General features: G+C 30.3%; 2 protein-coding genes across 2 annotated transcripts; one reads left to right on the top strand and one right to left on the bottom strand.

The window, feature by feature from the left end:
- The first annotated feature begins 11,229 nt into the window (after positions 1-11,229).
- LOC125819349 (amino acid transporter AVT6C-like) lies at positions 11,230-13,256 on the top strand. The gene is made up of 5 exons (XM_049498801.1): positions 11,230-11,687; positions 11,887-12,027; positions 12,121-12,324; positions 12,411-12,882; positions 12,980-13,256. Exons 1-5 carry the CDS (start codon positions 11,312-11,314, stop codon positions 13,107-13,109), a joined length of 1,323 nt encoding a protein of 440 aa, XP_049354758.1. The 5' UTR covers positions 11,230-11,311; the 3' UTR covers positions 13,110-13,256.
- Positions 13,257-14,059: 803 nt separating this feature from the next.
- Positions 14,060-15,475, bottom strand: LOC125819353 (protein LURP-one-related 14-like). Its single transcript, XM_049498806.1, has 3 exons — positions 15,173-15,475; positions 14,377-14,598; positions 14,060-14,301 (listed from the first exon to the last, which is right to left on the bottom strand). Exons 1-3 carry the CDS (start codon positions 15,419-15,421, stop codon positions 14,167-14,169), a joined length of 606 nt encoding a protein of 201 aa, XP_049354763.1. The 5' UTR covers positions 15,422-15,475; the 3' UTR covers positions 14,060-14,166.
- Between the last annotated feature and the right edge of the window lie 7,177 nt (positions 15,476-22,652).

Below are 22,652 nucleotides of genomic sequence, written 5' to 3'. Positions count from 1 at the left end.
ATTTCGGGCATATGTTGGGGGTACTTATGCATTTGCATAAGTATCCCCCTAGAATATGACCGAAATTTCAGAGACACACCTAAACTTAATTAGAGTCCTATTACCCCCCTAAACTAATTTAAAATGGAATAAATAAACCACAAACGCTGACATATCATAGAGTGTGTGCACACTCTCTTGAAGGGAAGTAATGAATGCACAAATTGGACACATGTCATTTTTTGATTGATAACTTTATAATTTGTTAGTACACATATATATTGATAATAAAACTTATATATATTTAATTATTTTTATTTCTTTCTTTGTAAAATATTTATTTTAATTTCTTTTCACTTTAATTTTTTAAATTAATTTATTATCTTTTCACTTTTAATTATTTTTAATAAATTGTGTGTATTTAAAAAAAACAATTTAAAAGTGTCCTTTAATTTTAATGTTTTAATATTTTTATGTTTTATTTGATTTTCTTCACTTATTTTGATATCCATTCAAAATTAACTTATTTTAAATAAAAGACATTTGAAATCAAATCAAAACGAAAGACAAAGAAAATAAACTCAACAAAAAATTAAAAGAGAAAAAACAATGAATATAAGTAAAAAAAATAGTTTCGATACAAGGTAAAAAAATGTGTATTAACTTAATTTAAATACAAGATAAAAAAAAAATAAGAATACTTTTTTTTAAAAAAAAAATTATGAATTTTTAAAAATTATTTTTTAAAAAGATTTCATTAAAAAGAATATAAAAAAAATAATATTTACACACATGGCGGGAGAGTGTGTACAAACACCACCAATTTGGGTGGTTGAAGGTGCCACATCAGCACAAAAGGTGCACAAAAATACGAAAAAAATGAGTTCAAGGGGGTAATAGGATTTTGGTTAAGTTTAGGTGTGTCTCTGTGATTTCGATCATAGTCTAGAGAGGTACTTATGCCTTATCCCTATTTTTAAAAGGGAGAAATTACGCGGATAAGTAAACATATACTAGTTAATTAATTAACATAGCTATAGTTTTCATTAATTACCATCCGTGACTTAATTTTAGCTATAATTATGTGTGTCTCTCTCCTCTCTTCCACTCTTATACATATACATATACAAATTGATATGGTTGTATTTTAACCAAAGTAAGCCACTATTAAAATCAATTCACAAAATAATTTTTATTTTTGAAATTTTACAAAACTAGTATAAACGTAGGTTTCAGTAACGTTTTAGGTTATATTTAATTCAAAAAATCCAATAACAAAAAGACAAAAATCTGACAGTAAACAGACATAAAACGTTATTGTTAGTAACATTTTATAATTCGTTACTCTAAGACACGCTTTACAGCTAAAACGTGACTCACAATAACATTTCTCGGGAATGATTGAAAATTAAAATTCAATCTCATACATAGATAATACTTTTGCAAGGAAAGGGAGAGTGATGAGGGATTTTCTACAATATCAATTAATTCTTTTTTTTAATAGTTGTTTTGCTTACTTATTACATCAATTTTAATTCAATAACTTCTTTATTGATAGTATAATATTTAATAATCATAAGAAACCGAATGGTCTAATATTTGGAAGGGATGGTATCTTAGGCTAGAAGAAGATCTCTCATGTGATTTATTTACAAATTTTGAAATTGAAATGATACAAGACAAGCTCCAATTTGTGCAAAGTCTTCCTCACTTTTTTTTCCTTTTGTTTAAAAAAGTATTGTCTATGTATAAAAGAGAAAGAAAAGAGAAAAATCATATATATTTCAAGTGTATGTACAAAATATATCTATCCATTTTAATAATGGAAATTTGAATAATGAATGAGGCATGTACAAGATTGAATTTCAATTTTCAGTCATTCCAGAGAAGCGTTATTGTGAGTCATGTTTTAGCTGTAAAACATGCTTCAGAGTAACGAATTATAAAACGTTATTGACAATAACGTTTTATGTCTGTTTACTTTGTCAGATTTTTGTCTTTTTGTTATTGAATCCGGATTGCTAGCTCCCGTTCATAATTTTTCTACAGATGATACACGAGGAATCTTTTTATGGTGGTTCTTCCTTCTAATGACCGGCAAATCTATGATTCTTTTCTCCCAGATGAAGCAGCAGACATCGGTCCGTAGAACCTATAAAAAGGAAATGGTTGTGGCGCGAAGTACTCTTGTGCACCTACGTCATTCGGCTCACGCGCAGAAAGTGGGGCTATAGTCTTCTAGGCCTGCTAAGGGGGCTTCTAGTACCAATATGAGTAGCGCGCGTTTTTTTGAATAAAATATAGAGTAACTTTCACATTTAGCAAACATAAAAATCATATTTGTAAGTTATAGCTATTGTTTGCATAATTGCGCTCCATAGCAAATTTTATGTTTGCTATGGAGCTTTTGATTTGTATAATTCGCTACAAACATTCAATTTTATACAAATTGTTCAATTTTGTATAAATTCATTTATACATTGTAATTTGTATAATAAGATATGTATTTGTATAATTATAAGTGTATAGGACGAAAATATATGTATTTGTATTTGTATATGCACTTTTGTCTCGCTTTATACAAGCACAAACACATTTTATATATTTTATACTGAAATGTATAAAATGGCTAATTGTATACCTAATCAGATGGCAAAAAAAGAGATGTTTGCTGTGAATTACAATTAAAATAAACTATGGCTATAACATTTAATTTGAATTAATAGTTTGCTATTTCATACAATTTTTCCTAAAATATAACCTAAAACGTTATTGAGAACTACTTTTATACTAGTTTTGTAAAATTTCAAAAAAAACGTATTATTTCGGTGAATTGATTTTAATAAAGACTTACTTTGGTCAAAAGTTTCAAATTGTATCTCGTTAATATTATTTTATTCTTTGATATATATATATATATATATGTATACATACACATGCAAAAATACAAATACAATCATTGATACATATGTATACAGTTACATATATACAATATCTTACCGATATACAAATACAATTCGCTTCTCTCTGCCCTCTCTTGGTCGCCTCTCTCCTCCCTCCTCCCTCTAACATGTAACTAATCATAAATAACAAAACTATAGCTATATATGAAGCCTAATTAAATTTATTTTAATTGCTATTTGCGAAATTTCCTCTTTTAAAAGCTTATGGGGCTCTTTTTAAAAAATTTAAAAATAACTTTTTCTCTTTCTTCCTCTCTCCATTCTTCTCCCAAAATTTTATTCCTTTACCCTCAAGTTCTCTTATCCTTCATCTTCTATGTGTCTAATCATTGTGGTCTGTGGAGGGTTAAACTTGAAATATGTACGTTTAATTACTGAAAAACAGGAAGAATGAGTTGGAAGCCATCGACAATCATTACCATAACTTCGAAACTCTACCTCAAAAGTTAGTAAAACTTAAAATATATACATTCTGGGTTATCAAAAAGCGCTCTATTTCGAGTGTGTGATATTTCAAAAGAATCGAAATATCGAGGAGAGTTCATATCTGCAATTTAAAGCAATTTGGTTGAGGTTTGACATGATTTTGAATTGATTACAACTCTCAAGGCTAAAAGAGAAACGGTTTAAATTTTGGAATACCACATGCATATGAGCTCCATTTTGAGTGGGTAATATCTCAAAATAATTGAAACGTCGATGGAAATTCATTTCTAAAATTTATCATAATCAACACAAGTTATTTTTATATCACTGATTCAAAGCAATATAAGGTACACAATATGCATAAAATAGTGTGAAAAAATATGTAAATACACCAAACTTCAGCGATATCGACACCCATTGCTATCACTTGTCCGAGTGAACCAACAACATGGCCATTACGTGAGGCATGTTTGGAAAAAGATGAATTTATTCATAACATGGCATAGCATTCGTATGTAAAATGGCATGGAATAAAACATAAGAATAATATAATAACTGAGAAGACAACCAAAGAACATATAAGTTAGTTAATTATAGGATTCTCTTAGTTTAATCGACATAATCCACCATATGAACACATGGAGTCTGATCTCATCCCGAACGACTAAGGCATCCATACATTGTTGGATATGACACATACATATAATAAGCTAGCATGTGAATCCATAACAAATCCACAAGGCATAGCATAAAGGAATTTTCAAAAAGTTCAGTACAACCCTTGTCCTACGTTGGCCTATGTAGTTACGCGATTGACATAGGACTCACGTATAAGGCATAAGTACCCCCTAGACTGTGATCGAAATTCCAGAGACACACCTAAACTTAACCAAGATCCTATTACCCCTGAACTCATTTTTTTCGTATTTTTGTGCTGATGTGGCACCTTCAACCACCAAAGTTGGTTGTGTTTGTACACACTCTCCCGCCATGTGTGTAAATATTATTTTTTTATTAAAAATTATATATATATATTTTAAATAATTTTACAAAATTCTTAAATTTTTTATTAAAAAAATATTCTTATTTTTTTTATCTTGTATTTAAATTAAGTTAATACACATCTTTTTACCTTGTATCGAAACTATTTTTTTTTACTTACATTCATTGTTTTTTCTCATTTAATTTTCTGTTGAGTTTATTTTCTTTGTCTTTCGTTTTGATTTGAGTTCAAATGTCTTTTATTTAAAATAAGTTAATTTTGAACGGATATCAAAATAAGTGAAGAAAATCAAATAAAACATTAAAATTAAATGATACTTTTAAATTGTTTTTTTTTAAATACACACAATTTATTAAAATAATTAAAAGTGAAAAGATAATAAATTAATTTAAAAAATCAAAGTGAAAAGAAATTAAAATAAATATTTTACAAAGAAAGAAATAAAAATAATTAAATATATATAAGTTTTATTATCAATAAATATGTGTACTAACTAATTATAAAGTTCACAATAAAAAATGACATGTGTCCAATTTGTGCATATATTACTTGCCTTCAAGAGTGTGCACACTCTCTATGACATGTCAACGTTTGTGGTGTATTTATTCTATTTTAAATTAGTTTAGGTGGGTAATAGGACTCTAATTAAGTTTAGGTGTGTCTATGAAATTTCGGTCATAGTCTAGGGGGTACTTATGCATTATCCCTTTTTTATAATCAAACTAGAAGTTACCGAGGAAGTATGCATAACACTGAATAGGGAGCCGCCTTTTACACCAAGTATGTCTAAGATGTGAAATGAGTGCTTAAGGATGTTGTGCTCAACCTAGAATACAATCATGAAATTAAGGTACCGAGCTCTACGTTTGAAACTTCAACACAATCATTCCTTAATAGGTCATTGCTACAACTTCTATTTAGCTCACTTCATACTTACTTCACTCGCTCCATGTATTCCAGTATCGGTTCTTCATTCTTGAGATAGTCATGCGAGAGCTCTAAAATTTCATTTATTTCAGGTCTAGCCATGAGAGAAAGCTTTGAAGTTTAAGTTCAAATTACGATTTCATGAAATTGTTACTAAAACTAATGAGTAATATTTTGAAAATTGGATATATTATGAGGAGTTCATAGCTCAAATTTGAGGGATTTATGGTGCAAATTTGAAGACTTTTCAAAGAATCAAATGCACGCATATATGCATTTATTCATGTATTTGAGTGTATTTGTTCCACTATTATTGTATTAAATGTATTGTTTGTATCTGATGTTGATTATACATTTGTATCAATGTATCAAAGTGTATCTATTCCTTGTTATTTATTTTGTATCAATGTATTGTGTATCTTGCAATGTCACGATCCGAGTCTACACCCTGGACGTGGCCGACACTTGAGAACCATTGCTGGCCTCTAAGCGAACCCTCATCCTGACTGACTACAAGCGGAAGACTAAATCAAGCATACATAAACATCAAACTGAAAGAAATGTTTTAAAAATAGTTTATTGAATCTCAAAACTTTGCTGAATATATTGAGTATGAAACATGAGTTTTAAATAAAACATTTGAAATTGAAAGACTCTCCAAGACTCTCTATCTATGAAGCCTCTACTGTATAAAGATAAGTATCGGGACAAAATCCACGACTCCTCAAAAGAACTACTACTAACAACTCATAAAACTAGAGTACTCCGAAAGCAAGGAGGTCTCACTCATAAGCAGGCGATCGGATGATGTGATCTCAACAGACTCTTGTTGAAGATCCTAATAACTTGTATCTTTATATTTAAAAGATACAGGTCGAATGACATCAGTACATTGAATGTACGAGTATGTAATATAGTTGAATAACAAATAACTGAAAGAAAGGATTGCAATAGATAACAATGTACTCAAGCTGAATGTAAAGAAATAAATGAGTCAAATCATTTAAAGATTTACAAAATACTTTCTCATCTCTGAACTCAACATAATAAGTGATATATAAAAATACACTTTAACTCTATTAGGAGATTCTCTAACCGACAACCATCACTATGAGCTACGTGATGATACAACGTCTCGCCCACACTGTCAGAATATTTCTATACCTTGGCGTGGTATAGAACACCTCAACTAAGTGGATCAACTAAGTTATGCTTAAAAGCAATAAGTAATCATATAAAAAGTATGACCCTTTATCCATGTTGGCATACATGGTTTATGAGGATTTTGAATTGTCTGAACTCAACCCCATATCAGTGCTCAATACTACTCCCAATAATATATATACTCATGCTTAATATTTTAAAACATACTTTCTCTGATTTGAGATAATTGCTCAAACTATCCTCTTAAAAGAAGTAACTGCCCTTGAATTATCTTTGAACTCATAACTCGTTTAGAAATCAAAGTTTATATTTTATCAATGTAAAAACTGATACCTTTGGGAATATTTAGTTCCCTCATACTCTTACTCAATTCATACATGAAAACTCTTTCTCAAAAATATATCAAAATCATATTGTGTTATGATCATTGATGACTCGAGAAGTCATACTGCATAAACATTGATGGCATACTCGATTGTCATACTAATCATGTTTTAGAAACTTTTTCTCAATACTCATAATTACTTTCTCAAAAACTCAGTTTAAAACTCAAGTCTTGATTTTAAAAAGCTTCCGAAGATTTATAACTCAATTCGCAGGATTCATGCGAAATTATGGATATGAATGACTCAACTCAGGGATCTTAATAGCAATATGGAAACTCAATAGTCAGAACTCAACGATACTACTCATCGCAAAGATACTCAGTTTATAGGGTTCATGCTGAAATATAGACATGAGCGAATCAACTCAAGAATCTTAATGCATAACATATAACAATTCATTAATTAAGAATAGAATTTCAGAAAGAATTCGAAACTCAAGAACTCAAAATCAACTCATCTCAAGAATACTCAAATCTAGGGATAGAATCCTAGATTACTCTTTTACTCATTTGAAAGTAGATGTAGGGCATGAGGACGAACTAGTCCAACACTATGATAACCTTACATACCTGGAAGAATAAGGTTCTTGAAGAATATTGAAGAAGAACTTGATTAGAAGCCTTGAAACCCTAGCTTGAAGGAGAAAAATCAAGAAAACCTTTCTTGAGATTTCATTAATTAGTTTCTTGAAACTCTATGGCCAATAATTATGATTTTCATTAGTGATTCATAATTGTATGGAGGAATTTGAGTTGGAAAGACTGGAATTCTTGGAGAAAGACTTACCTTGAAGAAGAATCTTGAAAACGATTGAAAGAATCTTGAATGGAGTCTTCTACTTTGATTTTTCCTTAGGGTTTGAGAGTGAAGATAGTGATGGATTAGAGATGAAAATCTGATTGTTTTGGGTCTTTAATTATTAGTCAAAAGATTCGTTTAGGGTTTTCTTAGAGGTAAAAAGATGAAAACGACCCTTTTTAATGTTTTCCCGTCGGCTAATTCGTCACTGCACTATATCAGGTTACTAAAATGGTCATAACTTTTTACTCAAAACTCGTATTTTTGTGAAATTGGTGGCGTTGGAAAGTAGATTCAAATACCTTTAATTTGATAGGTTATGGACCGTGTAGCTCTTTATATTCTAAGAGATATGATCGTTTAAATTTGACCCAAGTAAAATCTTACATCAAAACTTAATCGGTAAGAAAACTTTCAACTCAACTTTGTGCTAGGAGTTTTTAGTGACCTTAATTGATATCCAAAATCATTCCCACACTAAAGAATTTACCTTTACATATATGAGCAATTTAAGAATAACCCGATAAGACTTTATATGCAAATAAAGAATAGTTCGGACTTTAGCTTAGAAACTTTCGGGGTGTTACATGCAACTTGTTATAAATTTGTATCAATATATTCAAGTCTAATAGTTATTTTTTTTTACACTTATATCAAGTATTTGAGTGTATTTTTGTTCAAAATAATATATTTTTATCAATGTATTTAAGTATTTCTAGTGTATTCATCATTAGAATGCATTTATATCAATGTTGTACCAATGTATTCAAGTGAAAAAATTCTATAACAACAACAATGAAAAATTGTATCAATGTCGTACAAATAATAGTTAGTGATACAACAAATTCTGTAGTGCAATTCCCTTTTTAAAAAGATACTGCTGCACAATTAATGCACTGCATTAAATATTATATTTATCTTCGAAGAAACTATCTAAACATAAAATATGTATACTAGAATACAATCACCAAACATGATGAATACATTTTGATACAGTTGGATAGTCAATTAAAAATTAGTTACGAATAGTAATTATCTTAATTATAGTTATTGGACCTTATGAACCCCTAAATTATAATCATTTCCATAAGTTCCTCATTAAAAAACAAGTAAGATTGTGTAAATTAAATTCTACTTGAAACTTGTGGATAAAATATGTAGATATTTATGTATTTGTAAATTATCTTATTAAGGATAAAATGAAAATTTTCAAATAAAATTGTTATTAAATATATAAATATGTTATTCTTTCTAGAATCAACTAAAAAATGTCATATAGAAATGAAGACAACAAGATGTTTGAAGTAAAAGTGCCAAATGGCTTAAATAAAATGTAAGCTAGCTGATACGTACGGAAAACCTAACGTATTAACTGTAAATTGATAATTGAAATTTCTTTTTTCTTGCAAAAATGTATTCCTTCCGTTTCAAAAAGAGTGGTCTAGTTTGACTTGACACGGAGTTTAAAAAAGTAAAGAAGACTTTTGAATTTTGTGGTTTTAAATTAAAGTTATGTCAAATGTATAAAATTGTCTTTTAATTTTGTGGCCTTAAACATGCCATGTGAAAAACTGAAATTAAAATATTACAAAAAAAAAAGAGATCATTTTTTTAAAAAATAGACTAAAAAGAAATAAGGACATTTTTTTTAAACAGAGAGAGTAATACGTTACACAATATTTTTTACGCTTGATAAATAGCTTAATGAAACGTACGGAAACTAAAATCTCCTAATCCCGTCAAGTCAGAAATAGGACACCTAGCTAGTATTGGATAATTCTGGAAGAAAATTGTGTATGAACTGTCCCAATGAAAATGAATTTTACATAAATCATGCTCTTTGTTATTCAACACAATAGCTAGTTCTAGAGATGTCTTTTGATTCCAAAGGCATGTGCAAAAGCTAAAAAGAGAACCACATAAGCATATAAAATTAAGTTCTTATCATATCATGAATCAAATGGATAGAATAAGAGTCCCTTTCAATTGAGTTAATTTTTAATTAACAATTTTTGGCTTATTTTCATTATTTCAACTTAAAATTAAATGCTTAAATATACCTTTTATTTTATCAAAACACTATCCAAATGTTTAAAATTATTTTAAGAGAAAATACATAATTACCCCATTAAAGTAAAATCTCTTTTTAAAAAAGACACTTGAACTTTATAGGGATCCTATTACCTGTTGTTCTTATTTAAAATGAATTTATTGTCCCATTACGTGCCTAGGTAACATGTAGAGTGTAGTTCACTCTTTGGTAGAGAGTGAGCTGAACCAAAAAGTAAATGAATATTTATTTAAGCATTTATTTAATTAGAAATATTTTTTTCTTTTCTTTTATTTATTTTATTGTACTTTCTCAATTCTTTATTTTTGTTATCTTCTTCCCCAAATTTCAAAAGAACCAACTACCTCTTTTCTATTTTCTTCAACTTAGAAGATCCATTTACTTCACTCATTTTTTTTCTTGTCTTCTTGCTTCTCTTTGTTCCTTTTTCTTTTTTTGCCCTTATTTTTTTTCAAAATAATAATAATTGTAAACCTCCTTGATAATATTGTTCCTTTTAAAAAAATAAAATTATGTAATTCTTTAGCATGTAAATAAAGAAATTTCTTCGATTTTAGAGTATTATAGAATTCCATTACCTTCATCGTAATGGAGCTGCATAATTGTTGTAATTTTGAAAAGGAGATGGTAGATTGGAGGTGATTATTAATTTTTCAATATATAATTTGTTAGTAATTTTATTTTTGATTTAACAATAATTTGATGATATTAATGGTGGAGATTATATTATTATAGTGACGTGATAAAGACTACTCCGAAGGATTGATGAAGATGGCGACTACGTAGATTGGTGATGATAGCTAGAAGGATTGAAGAAGAGCAGAGGAGGGTAATGAAGAAAGAAGAAGAAAGAGAAAAAGAAAAGAAAATGAAGAAAGAGAAAAAGAAAAAGAAGATGAAGTTAATAAAATAAGAAAAAAAAATGAAAAATAAAGATTAAAAATCAAATTAATAGATAATAATTGGTGCGTGATTGCACTTTTTTTCTTGCAATTGAGGGTAATTGAAAAATGGGGTATTTACAACACTTTAAAAATTGTTTAAGGGGGTATTAGGACCCCGCAAAGTTGAAGTGTCTTTTTAAAAAACAGGTCTTGAGGTAATTATATATTTTCTTTTATTTTAAATTTAAAACACTTAAAATAAGTCAATTCAACAGGCTCTTAGGTTGTTTGAATTGATTTATTGAAGGTATTTAAATAAAAAAAGCTTTTAAATACTTTTGATAAAATTTAAAAATATTTTTAAATCAAAATATATAACAAAAATAAAAGCAATAAGTCCGTCCAAACAGGTTGCAAGTGATATGAGCTAAGTCACATCATATGGAATCATGTTGTTTGTTGATTATTGGCCTAAACGAATTTTAAAAAGCAGCCATACTCTTAGGAGGCGTACAGACCATGAAATTCCATTCAATCTCATAATACTATAAAGTTTAACAGTATTAAGTGAGGTCATTTGTCCCTTATTGTTTCCTTGTAACATTTAAATATCTCTCAACTGTCACTTTTGCCGCCTGCCTGATCTCCGGCCATAGACTAGCTTAATTATTTGTCAAATTGTAGCAGTTTTCGCGATTCAATCTCCGGGGATGGATCCAGATAGGACTGGTACCAGCGCCGAGGTCCCACTGCTTTCGAATCAGAACTCTCGGACGAGGGAGAACCGGTGGGTGATATGGAGGGCGGTGTTCAATGTGTCGACTACTATAATTGGTGCAGGAATTATGTCAATCCCAGCAACTTTAAAGGTCCTAGGTGTTGTTCCCGCATTCGTGTTGATTGTTCTGGTAGCTTTGTTAGTAGACATAACGGTAAATTTCATGTTGAGGGCCACCTATGCTGGTCAGTCCACGACGTACGCTGGATTGATGAAAGAGAACTTTGGAAAGATAGGTTCTTTGGCAGTACAAATTTGTGTAATGATCACTACTCTTGGTTGCTTGATCATGTACCTCATTATTATTGGTAACTTTCATTCTTTAATGCCTCTTACATGATCAAGGGATGAACAGTTGGTCTCGGACTTGGACAACCCTCACCTTATTAGTTAGCTTTTGGGGTTTAGTTAGTCCCAAGATCCATCTTCACATGGTATCACGACTTGGATGTATGACAACAGTCCTAATTTTTTTTTTTTTTTTTTTTTGTTAATTTCTATGATCAGGAGACGTTTTTTCTGGAAAAGGAGAACACCTTGGTGTCCTTCAAGAATGGTTTGGGATTCATTGGTGGAATTCTCGTTATCTATCGATCCTACTCACTGTCTTGCTTGTTGTGCTTCCTCTAGTCCTATACCGGCGTGTAGGTCAGTTCATTCTGTCCTCTGTTGTTGGAGTTACTTCACAAGTTAAAATGTTCACTAATAGTTTGTGTTTATATATATGGCTTGTGATTGCAGAATCATTATGGCTCAGTTCAGCAATAGCAATTATCCTAGCAGTTGTATTTGTTGGTATATGTTCTGTAATGGCAATCATTGCAATCGTAAAAGGGGAAATAGCAAGGCCAAGAATGCTACCGGAGTTGAATAGTACTTCTTCCTTCTTTAATCTCTTCACCGCCATCCCAGTCATCGTAACAGCTTTTGCATTTCACTTCAATGGTAAAAGCTACATACATTCGATACTTGATCATTTTGTGGCCTTGATGTTAACTTTACTGACATGCAGCATAAAAACTTGAATGCAGTCCATCCTATTGAAATTGAGCTGGGGATACCTGGAGCTATGACTAGTGCTGTCAAAATTTCACTAGTAGTTTGTTCAGTCATCTATTTCTCAATTGGAATTTTCGGCTACCTTCTATTTGGAGATTCAATCAATGCAGATATACTTGTAAATTTTGATATGTCGTCCTCTGGTGCTATAGCAATCAGTCCCATTCTAAATGATATCGTTCGTTTGAGCTATGCACTTCACCTAATGCTGGTATTTCCTCTCTTAAATTTCTCCCTGAGAGCCAACATCGACGAACTCATATTCCCTAAGAAGGACTTACTAGCAACTGACACCAAAAGATTCATGTTTCTTACACTGATCTTGTTAGCCTTATCATATATAGTTGCCATCGCTATACCATCGGTATGGTACATTTACCAGTTCATGGGATCAACTTCAAATGTTTGTCTTGCCTTCATATTTCCAGGTGCAATTGCTCGAAGGTCTCTGTCTTTCTTCCCCTCAACTTTTTAACTAATTAATCTGAAAGATTTTCTTTCTTCTGTTTTTATGCTGAACGTTTTGTTTCTTATTTGGCAGAGATGTCCATGGTTTATCTTCAAGAAAAGACAAGATCATCGCGGTAGTCATGATTGTTCTAGCTGTTGTGACGAGTGTTATAACTATCGCTGCCAACATCTACAATATGATTATTGGAAAAAGTTCATAAATTTATGCCATGAATCTCAATTAGACCTTTTGAATTTTCAATTTGTATTTGTGTTTTGTTGTGCAATTTTGCTAGTTCCAATAATATCGTTGTGAATACAGAATTTATCCATATTCCTAAATCAATTGGACCAGAAAATTTACAATACTTCTTGAAGCAACGAGAGTGAGAACTACATATTCCGTGTTAATCCCACAAAGTAGGGCGTGGGGAAGGTAAAATGTATGCAGATCTTACCTCTAAGGTACAAAGGCTGTTTTCTATAGACTCTCAGCTCAAGATAAAACAACACAAAGTAGTATAGAAAAAGAAATAACGGAAATGAAGACAATCATGACAAATATATACTATAGACAACTGACAAATCATTCTAAACCGTAGTAGTCATAACAAGATACAATGATAATCGAAGTGTAAGAAACCCACAAATAATAACCAAACTCAAAGGACAAGAAACTTCAAGAATATACAACTAATAAGACGGCTAGCTAATAGTAAAGAATAATAAGCGAGACAACACTCAACTATCAAACTTCCTACTTTAATATGTGTTCTCCGTGACCTCTTGTGTACGGTCATGTCATCAGCTAGTTGAAGTTGCATCATGTCATATTTAATCACCTCTCTCATTTACTTCTTCGGCCTACCTGTACTTCTGTTGAAACCATCCATAGTCAGCCCTCACACACTGTGCATATCCTCTGCACATGCTTGAACCATCTCAATCTCGTTTCCCGCATCTTGTCCTCTATCGAGACCATTCCTCTCTTGCCCTGGATATCTTAATTCTTAATATCTCTTAGTATACCAGAGCTTGAAGATGATCAATGACTGCCTAACTTATGATAAGGAAGAAAGAAGAACTCACAATTGGATGAACTCATCTTGTTCAACCAAATTAAGTAGAATCCCAACAAGAAAAGCCTACCTATTTATTTATTAACATCATGAAAGGCTAAATTACTCCCTTTATAAGTATATGATGTGAATTTTTACACACTTGTACATACATTAAAGTGAAAAGAGGCCAAGAAACCTGCCAATTGACACAGTGTATCTATGATTCCCCGTATATTTCGTTATATACTATCAATATTGAGACGATAAACGCATAATCCACACCAGGATAAACTCTTACTTCAAAATTTTCTCTTCCTTTGAAGAAACTTCCAAGTTTGAATCTCTCTTTGACCTGCATAATTGAAAGAATTATTTATTCGTATAGACACTCAAACAGGGATTTGAAGTTTAATAATTAGTTAAGTACCTCAGCAATCAAAGTATCCCCTTTATAAACTTTGAAAGATTGATTGGTGAAAGATCCCTTTACTTGGAAATCACATATCTCTCCATTGATATTGCTAGCCAAGAACACATCAAGTTGCATTTTCATTTGAAATGTGCTTGATCTTTTAATTGTGTAGAGCAGATCATTTATGTCTGAACTCTCAGAACGATAAACTTTCCACGTATTACGCCATGAAAGTGTCTGCACTCAAATATTTAACAAACCACATCACTCTTAAGTTCATAATATATGCATTCTTTGAGTTACTTTGATGCTTCTAAATCATTTTACACAGAAGAATAAAACTCCGTGGTCGGCACTCAAAGTGTGGCCTAACAGTCAATAAATAAAGAGGGTGAAAATCATAGGAACTGCTAAATCATCAACTAAATTAATTCGGTGGTGAATATACCACAAATTATAGTTCATAAATAATACGACAAAAAATGAATAAGTAATATACATGTTGAGACACAGATATCTCACAAGCACCAACAAATTCTTAATTGGTGAGCAGAGTAACTGGATACTTGTGCTGGTGAAGCATAGGTCGATCGAGATGAGCTCAAGCAGGGCGGAGTAGCTATGTTATAGTCAATTGGACAGGAAAATAATGTTAATGATAAACGAAGTGATTAAATAACATATTCTGGATAGTTTTTCTCCTATTTTTGTACATCTTTTGTGAAATTGCTGACCTCCGCCACTGTGCTCAAGTGAGCCCAAACCATATCAACTAAGAATGAAAACTAAAAAGAGAGAATATGTTCGATACCTTTTCGCGCAGAGTAAGGAGAGGTAAACCATCAGGATGAGCAATGATTCTTTTCTTCTTTCTGAGATGCCAAACTTTTCCATCACCTTGGAGAAGAGAGATTCCAGTATCATCCAAGACATCGATATTTAGTTGTGAGAGTCCAAGGATCTTCTTCTTCACAGTTAAGTTCACAAGATAAGGAAAACAGAAGCCATCCCCAACAATAGGAAGCAGGGGAACTTCATAATTTATCTCTGGTTTAAACATATATGTAAACACTACTTACTCAACATTAATTGACAAAAACTAGCTATGACTTGCCTTATATTGGTTCACAAGAGATTGCCAAAAGGCAAAACTTAATTGTGTTGAAAAAGCAATACTAACAAAAGAAGATGAGATTGCTCTGTCACAGAAACTTCCCTTCGTTTTCCTATATATTGACCGTTGAAATTTTCATTTTAAAATACAAGGCCCCATTGATTGCTACTTTATTTTTTAAACAATTTAAATGTATAGAAACGTGAGAAGTATCAGTCGGACGGTGGATCTTGGTCAGCATGAATTTAGCTTTTAATTTGTACTTTCATTAAGCATCCTATCATAATTCATAGATATTCACTCACTTTTACGTAAAAAAGTCTAAGCATTCACATTTGATATAAATAGAGCATGAAAATAGCGACTCTACGTGGAAAATATGTAGCTTTACACTTTTAAAAAACATAAAAGAATACTCATTAAAAAAAAAGTTTTTACAAACATTTTCACAGAAGATATTCACCCGTGGTTAATAAACAAGGGATATGTTGATGTATTTTGGATTTTGAGATTCAAATAAATCTATTTTTATCGTAAATTTTTTATATATTTTTTAAATATTTTTTTAATCAATTATTGTGACTTATAGTATTTTTTGCATAGTTTACAAATATATAAATTTTATTTCAAAAAAATTGAAGATTTCGCAAATTCTCGATCAAACTTAAACTGTTTGACTCTCAAAAAATAAAATGTATCACATAAATTTGGGACATAAAGAGTAATTAATTTCATTTATCTACTTAAGTCAGAAATTTTAATTGTTCAGACTTCAGTTGATTGATTGTTTATGTTATTAAGAAAGGTTGTTTAATTTTCTGCCCATTTTCCTACTCCTTATCCACAATTTTTTTTTTTTAAAAAAAATCTTAATAGACAAAGTTACTTATACTTGATAGTATATTCTTTGTTAATGAAAAATATCACGTCCCAAGTCAAATAATTAAAATGCGCGAAAGTTGTCTAAACACCACTCTTATTAAAAAATGAATTACTCTCTCTAGTTCAATAGTATAAAATGAATTACTATATGGTTCAAAATGGATGAAATTTTTTAAAGTTTAAGAATATATTAATTATTTTTTCAAGAATTATCTTTCTTTTTTATGGAGTTTTCAACTACTTCTAAATCTCAAATTATATCTTTACCTTTAAGAAAAGTTCAAATAAAAATTTAAAAATGAATAACATTAGTAATAAATTATCTTTAAATTAATGATTTTAAATATTTTGGTGCGTCACACCTGACAAATCATTTATATTGAATTTGAGGGAGAAATTATTGTACTCATATGAATTCATATACTCCCTTAGTTCCTATTTATTTGTTATTTTTTACTTGACACACCTATTAATAATATAATAATTAATCTAATAAATTTAATATTTTATTTCTATTAATTGATAGAATTTCAAAATTAATTTACTCATTAAAGAGATTCTTATATTTTTCAAAAATATTAACTCTTTAAATAAATTATGAATATAATAGGTAAAAATATTATTTTTTTTATTATCAAAAAATGACAAATAAAAAATAATAATTAAATTTAGACAAGTAAAAAGGGACAGAAGGAGTAACAAGTTCACTTAATGTCAAAATGACCCATATGCGTTGCAAATGAAAAGGAAAAGGGGACGAAAATCAAGAAAAAATTCTCTGAGACACGAAACAAGGCAACGGCTACAAATATCGTGGTACATGAATCATGAAAAAGCTCAATTGTGTTATTATATTCCTTCTAACTCATATTAGTTGATCATTTTACTAAAAATAATTATTTCATATTAATTGTCTATCTTATTAAATTTTTAAAAAAATATCAATTAATTTCTATATTACCCTTTGTAATTAATTTTTTTGGAAAATATTTACATTTATTTATAAAATTCTCAAAAAAAATATTTAAGAGATGAATTTGAAAAATTATCTTTTTATTTATAATTTCTTAATTTACGGTAAAAAGTACATTAACTATTGAAGTTGATTTTGATCATATTTGTTTGATGAGGAAAAGAAGGAGAAGGATCACAATGGATTTGAAAGTTTTCTATCATATGCTAGAAAATGAAATCAAATTAAGGAACAATATAGCCAAAAGTCCTTACATCAGTGGCTAGGTGGACAAAACCACCCCTATAAAAAAAAAAAAAGAAGATGGTTTATATTAAAGAGCTCCATTGAAAATTTAGGGGACCAGTTTTTTGAATTGAAGAGAGTATTGAAAAATAATGTAGATCCAACTACCCTATTTATTGCTAAAGGTGGGGTGCGTAAGCAAAACAATTTTTTTACCACCACCAACAGATGTGGTATGGTGAATAAGACTACTTTTTCCTTAATTAAAAGTTTAGTAAAAAAATCTTAATATAAGAAGCGTTTTTCCCTAAATGAAACCTTACCGTGAAAGAAAATTTCTACTCAGTTCTGTGACTATTGTCTAACGACTACAAGTTAGAGATGATTATTTTAAATTGATGCAATAAGAGTTCTGTCTCATGAAGGGTCATACTATGAAAAAATGTTATAAAATTATAGAATATCAATTAGGTTTAATTAGTAACATATCTCAATCAGACTATCATGTTCCACTTCAGCAAGGCAATAATTCTTAACATGACCTGATCAATATAATCAAATTTTATAAATGTTGAATCATACAACACATGAAGAAGCTAGCTAGTACTAAGTACTAACATGACAGGTAATGCTTTATATACTAATAAATACATTTTATAAATGGATCATTAATATATGAGCAATCCATCACACCATTGATAATGAAATTTGACAAATAAAAGTAGATAATGCTGGATTAGTATAAACACAAATAGGAAATTCTACTAAGATATCACTAAGGGGAATTAGTCAATTGCTCAAAAGGAGATGAACTTATTAGAAATATTTCATGTGTACCAACATTCAAATTCAATGTCTCGTCTGTTTAGATAGCACCTACCTAATCTACATCTCGTTTTTTTATGGAATTAAAGCAGTTAATGATAAAATACAGTAATCCAACTAGGTTGAGGTCGAATTTCACAAAGAGCGTATTACAGTTCTTTTATAATTAATTTGATGTTGAGATTTAAATCAATAACTATTATTGGAAAATTGAGGGATTTTATGAGAAACTACTAACTATTTTTAATTTCTTGGATTTTATCAATAAGAAAGACGAACTAGGTTTACTGTTTTTTGATATCGAAACTCAATTAATACTATACTATCAATTCATTCAAGTATATTCAATATGCAAAACTAGCGAATTTATGTCTCGTAAAACCTCTTGACTCAATTAAGAGAATATTACTCTAAGTCCTTTCTCAGCACTTGATTGTCAAATTAATTTTTCCATTCATCAAAATCTCAAGTAAATTATCCTCACTTGAGTCCAAGTTATTAGATGGTGGTTGGTAGCATCTAATCACTATTAGTGATCATTTTTCTAAATCTTAACTTCTTTGATCAAACAAATCAGAATGCAAACAAGTTCTTTAATATTGTCAACCATTAAAGAAAACATTAATTGTGAAAGGAACATAATACACAATGACCACTCCTTCATGAAAAGATATTTATTGTAAATAATCCATGATCATCATCCCTACTCTAAGTTTCATAACTTTAGTTATGAGTTTAGCTACTCATAACTACCGATAAATAATACTCCCTCCATCCCATATTATAAGTCACCCCTTTCAAAAAATAGTTGAACCACAATCTATGTCATTTTATAAAATTTATGCATAAATTACCATATTTTGCCCATTATACCATTGATTGATTAATTAATTAATTTTGAAATGTATTTACTTTGACTAACCTAGAAAATCTACAAGTAATTAATTTCATTGGGAGAGTACCTCATTCATTAATTAACTACTTTCTTTATTCACTACTTATTCTATAAAATCTGATTTTGAAAAAAAATATCAACAAACAAATTAAAAATAAAAGATGAAAAAAAATTCAAAAATAATCTTGAAAGTTGAAGCTTCAACAAATTTTATCAAGGAAGATGACATTTCAAAAAGTTCAAAGGATGTAAAAATAGAAGACTCAACCAAAACATGTGAAGGCCAAATTGAGAAAAATCAAGATCCAATTAAAGGAGTTATGCACAATTTAAATAAAAAAAATGATTTGTCGAACTAGAACTAAAATTCATTTGTCGTCTAATTTCATTATCAATAACATCAGATTCAGCAGGAAAATTTAGATCAATTTGAAGTAATGGAATTTGAATATTTTGTGATGTTGTCATGTTTGCTTTAAGAATTTATATATAAAAAAATAAAAAAATATTTTACACAAAATATATAGTAAAATTGAGCTGGGAAAAACTTGATTTTTAAAAAATTTTGTTTCAATTGATGAAAAAATTTGGCTCCAAAAAGTGAAATTTAAATAGTCATCCAAATGCATTTATATTTTTGAAATCTAACATTTCATCATTTATTACAAAGTTGTCATAAGCAAACATTAAATAAGGGCATAAGGGTAAAATTACCTTATTTCTTAATGCAAGTGCAAATGGAAAAGGTGACTTATAATATGGGACGGAGGGAGTATTCTCTCCGTTCATTTTTACTTGTCATTGTTTGACTTGCCACATCCATTAAGAAAACAATTATTGATATAGGTATTTTATCACAATATCCCTATTAAATGATGTTTAGTATTAGGTCTTGGAGAATAAGTACTTAATACTGATGGTAAAAAATAGAAATAAATAATTGTCTTTTCTTGATATGTCAAAAAAGACAAGTAAGAATCAAATTCTATTTTAGGAATAAGTGACAATTAAAAGTGAACGGAGGGAGTAACTATAATAAATGAAACTACTAGAGAAAATGAATGTAGAAGAGAGTAATAAGAACCTCTGATCAATGCAGATTGCATGTCTTGTAAGACAATCTTGTTCGTTCCACAATAATGTACTAAAATTATAAAGAAAATCTTAAAAACTAAGAACAATAAATTCTAATGACTAAATAGTAATCATCTACTAATGATTTGTAACCCTAAAAATGTCGTCAAAAGACATTTATATAAATATATAATAATTGGGTAAATATTCTAATTCCAATTGGACTATGTTTTTACTAGGTCAAACCCAGTCCGATAGACATAGAGGTCGCATCGCGAGGCCTATTAATGTCACAATGCGGGGTCCATCTTGAACCCTGCCTCTTTTTTTTAGTCTCTGAAGTTTAGTTCTTTAACAGATGCATTGTGAGGCTCATCTCAGGGTCCTACTTGTAGCTATTTTGCCTTAGTGTGAATTATTTTATTGTGCGTTTCAATTCATCGTATGGATCATTTCTTGTTGTTTTTTGCCTGAAAGCATCTTAATCATTTTCATTAGCTCATCACAACGTATAATCAATAAACACATGAATGCATAAACACTCCCCAAACTTAGAGATTTTGTTCGTCCTCGATCAAATAAGTGATCCTATCATCTATAGACTCATATCACATCAATGCTAGTTAGACAAGGTTACTCACAAACTTTGGCTCACATGGAAAGTTTAATCATGATATGCAATTTACTGATTCGACAATAACTTCCAAACTCAAGCCATATAACGCGATTACTAGACTGACTCTTTATCACATAAATAGGGTCAACTTGCTAAGATGCAACTACTGAGATCAATAGGTTTACTAGTTTTAATTATCAAGTGACCTTCTCAAAGGAATCAATGAAATTATTTCAAATTGTTCAAGTGGCCAGAGCAGAATCACGTGTGTACTTGGTTTATAACCTCACCAGTATCTTCCATCAGAACCCAAAATCGATCCTCCGCTTCCCACCACCTTCAATGACCTGAGCCAATCTACAATCAAAGAATTGGCATTTTCCACTTATCATATTTTTAATTTCAACAGAGCATGACTTAAATGGGTGGAAAATATACTTTAATTATACATTAACTATACATTAAATAGAATTACAAAGATATGAGAATATATTTACAATTCCAAATAATATGTTACACAATCCGCAAGATATTCTAATTGATTTACAATAATTAGGAAAAAATCTACCCATTAAAGAAGGTTAACTACTTTTCATGTAACATCCTGCCCTAGAAAGAACTAGAATTAGAAAGAACTATTTTGGAAAGAGTAAAAAAATTGGAAATTTTGGCAAGTTATGCTAAATATGAGTTTTGGATCAACTTCAAATGAACAAAACTTTCAGTACAGGATGAGTTAGGTTGCCCATAAGATATCAAATGCAAGGTCTTAGAATCCTCTTTCCAACGCCACCGAGTTTGCTAATTTTCGAGCACATATGAGGGAGATATGATTATTTTGGTCTTTTCCTTACCCAATCAACAATGAACTTTGGTAATATTTAGGTGTCTGAATTAGCTCAGTTTTACAAATCCTAATTTACGCTAGGGTTTTGAAAGAAGTTCAAGAAGAGGAGAAAAGGAGAAAAGTCAAGCGTTCGTCAAGTTCTTGAGGTTTTTGTTGCGGATTTCGCCAAGGGTTTGATCTCTAAAGAGGTATGTGAGTTCTCATAGTGTTGGGTTCGTTTACTCACACGCCAATCACGTTATTTTTAGTGAAATTTTGTTCTTGAAGTTGAAGAGTTTGAGTTCTTGATTAGTTTCTTGAAATATTGTTTTCGTTCTTGAATTAGGATAGGTTTGATGAGTTCTTGAGATAATCGTATGAAGTTTAAGAGTTTTTTTTTAGTAGATTCTTGTGTACTTTGGTTGGGTATTCTAATCTAAGTGATTGGGGAAGAAACTATTCAATTTTAGGCAAATTAGGATCGAAAAATGAGTAAGAAAATCTGGGCATGGTGTGGCGCGCCTCCCCACCATAACGCCATAAAAGTGTGTTTGTAAGTTGGGGCCTGGTGCCCTACGCCAGCCAGTGCGCCCCAACCACACTTCTGTAGTTCAAGGGCTGGTGCCTTGCTCCACTCAGTGCGCCAAGGTCGTCTGCCCCCACGCTTTCTCCGTCGTTTAGTCTATCTGAGTTCTTCCAAAGGGTACATTTACTCTCCTTTGATTCTAAACACTCTAAAATTCTTCTAAACATCTAGAAATCATTCAAACATGAATCATAACCTTGAATTCATAATTTAAATTCAAGGTAGAGCTAAGAGTCAAGTCTTGAGAGTTCACCCGAGTCATTTTAACAAGTCTT

Source organism: Solanum verrucosum, unplaced genomic scaffold (genome assembly GCF_900185275.1).
Source record: "Solanum verrucosum unplaced genomic scaffold, falcon-dt-bn FXZP01000207.1, whole genome shotgun sequence".
In the NCBI taxonomy this organism is placed as follows: Eukaryota; Viridiplantae; Streptophyta; class Magnoliopsida; order Solanales; family Solanaceae; genus Solanum; species Solanum verrucosum.
The sequence above is the reverse complement of the archived record's forward strand: the minus strand, read 5'-3'. Positions and strand labels throughout refer to the sequence as shown.

Bases quoted from the DNA above. Each gene is read 5' to 3' on its own strand.
- LOC125819349 (XM_049498801.1), top strand. From the start codon at position 11,312: ATGGATCCAGATAGGACTGGTACCAGCGCCGAGGTCCCACTGCTTTCG. The intron at 12,325-12,410 runs GTAAAAGCTACA...ACTTGAATGCAG, and splicing joins TTTTGCATTTCACTTCAATG to TCCATCCTATTGAAATTGAG. The intron at 12,883-12,979 runs GTCTCTGTCTTT...CTTATTTGGCAG, and splicing joins CCAGGTGCAATTGCTCGAAG to AGATGTCCATGGTTTATCTT.
- LOC125819353 (XM_049498806.1), bottom strand. From the start codon at position 15,421: ATGTTTAAACCAGAGATAAATTATGAAGTTCCCCTGCTTCCTATTGTT. The intron at 14,599-15,172 runs GTATCGAACATA...ATTTGAGTGCAG, and splicing joins TCCTTACTCTGCGCGAAAAG to ACACTTTCATGGCGTAATAC. The intron at 14,302-14,376 runs GTACTTAACTAA...TCAATTATGCAG, and splicing joins GGGATACTTTGATTGCTGAG to GTCAAAGAGAGATTCAAACT.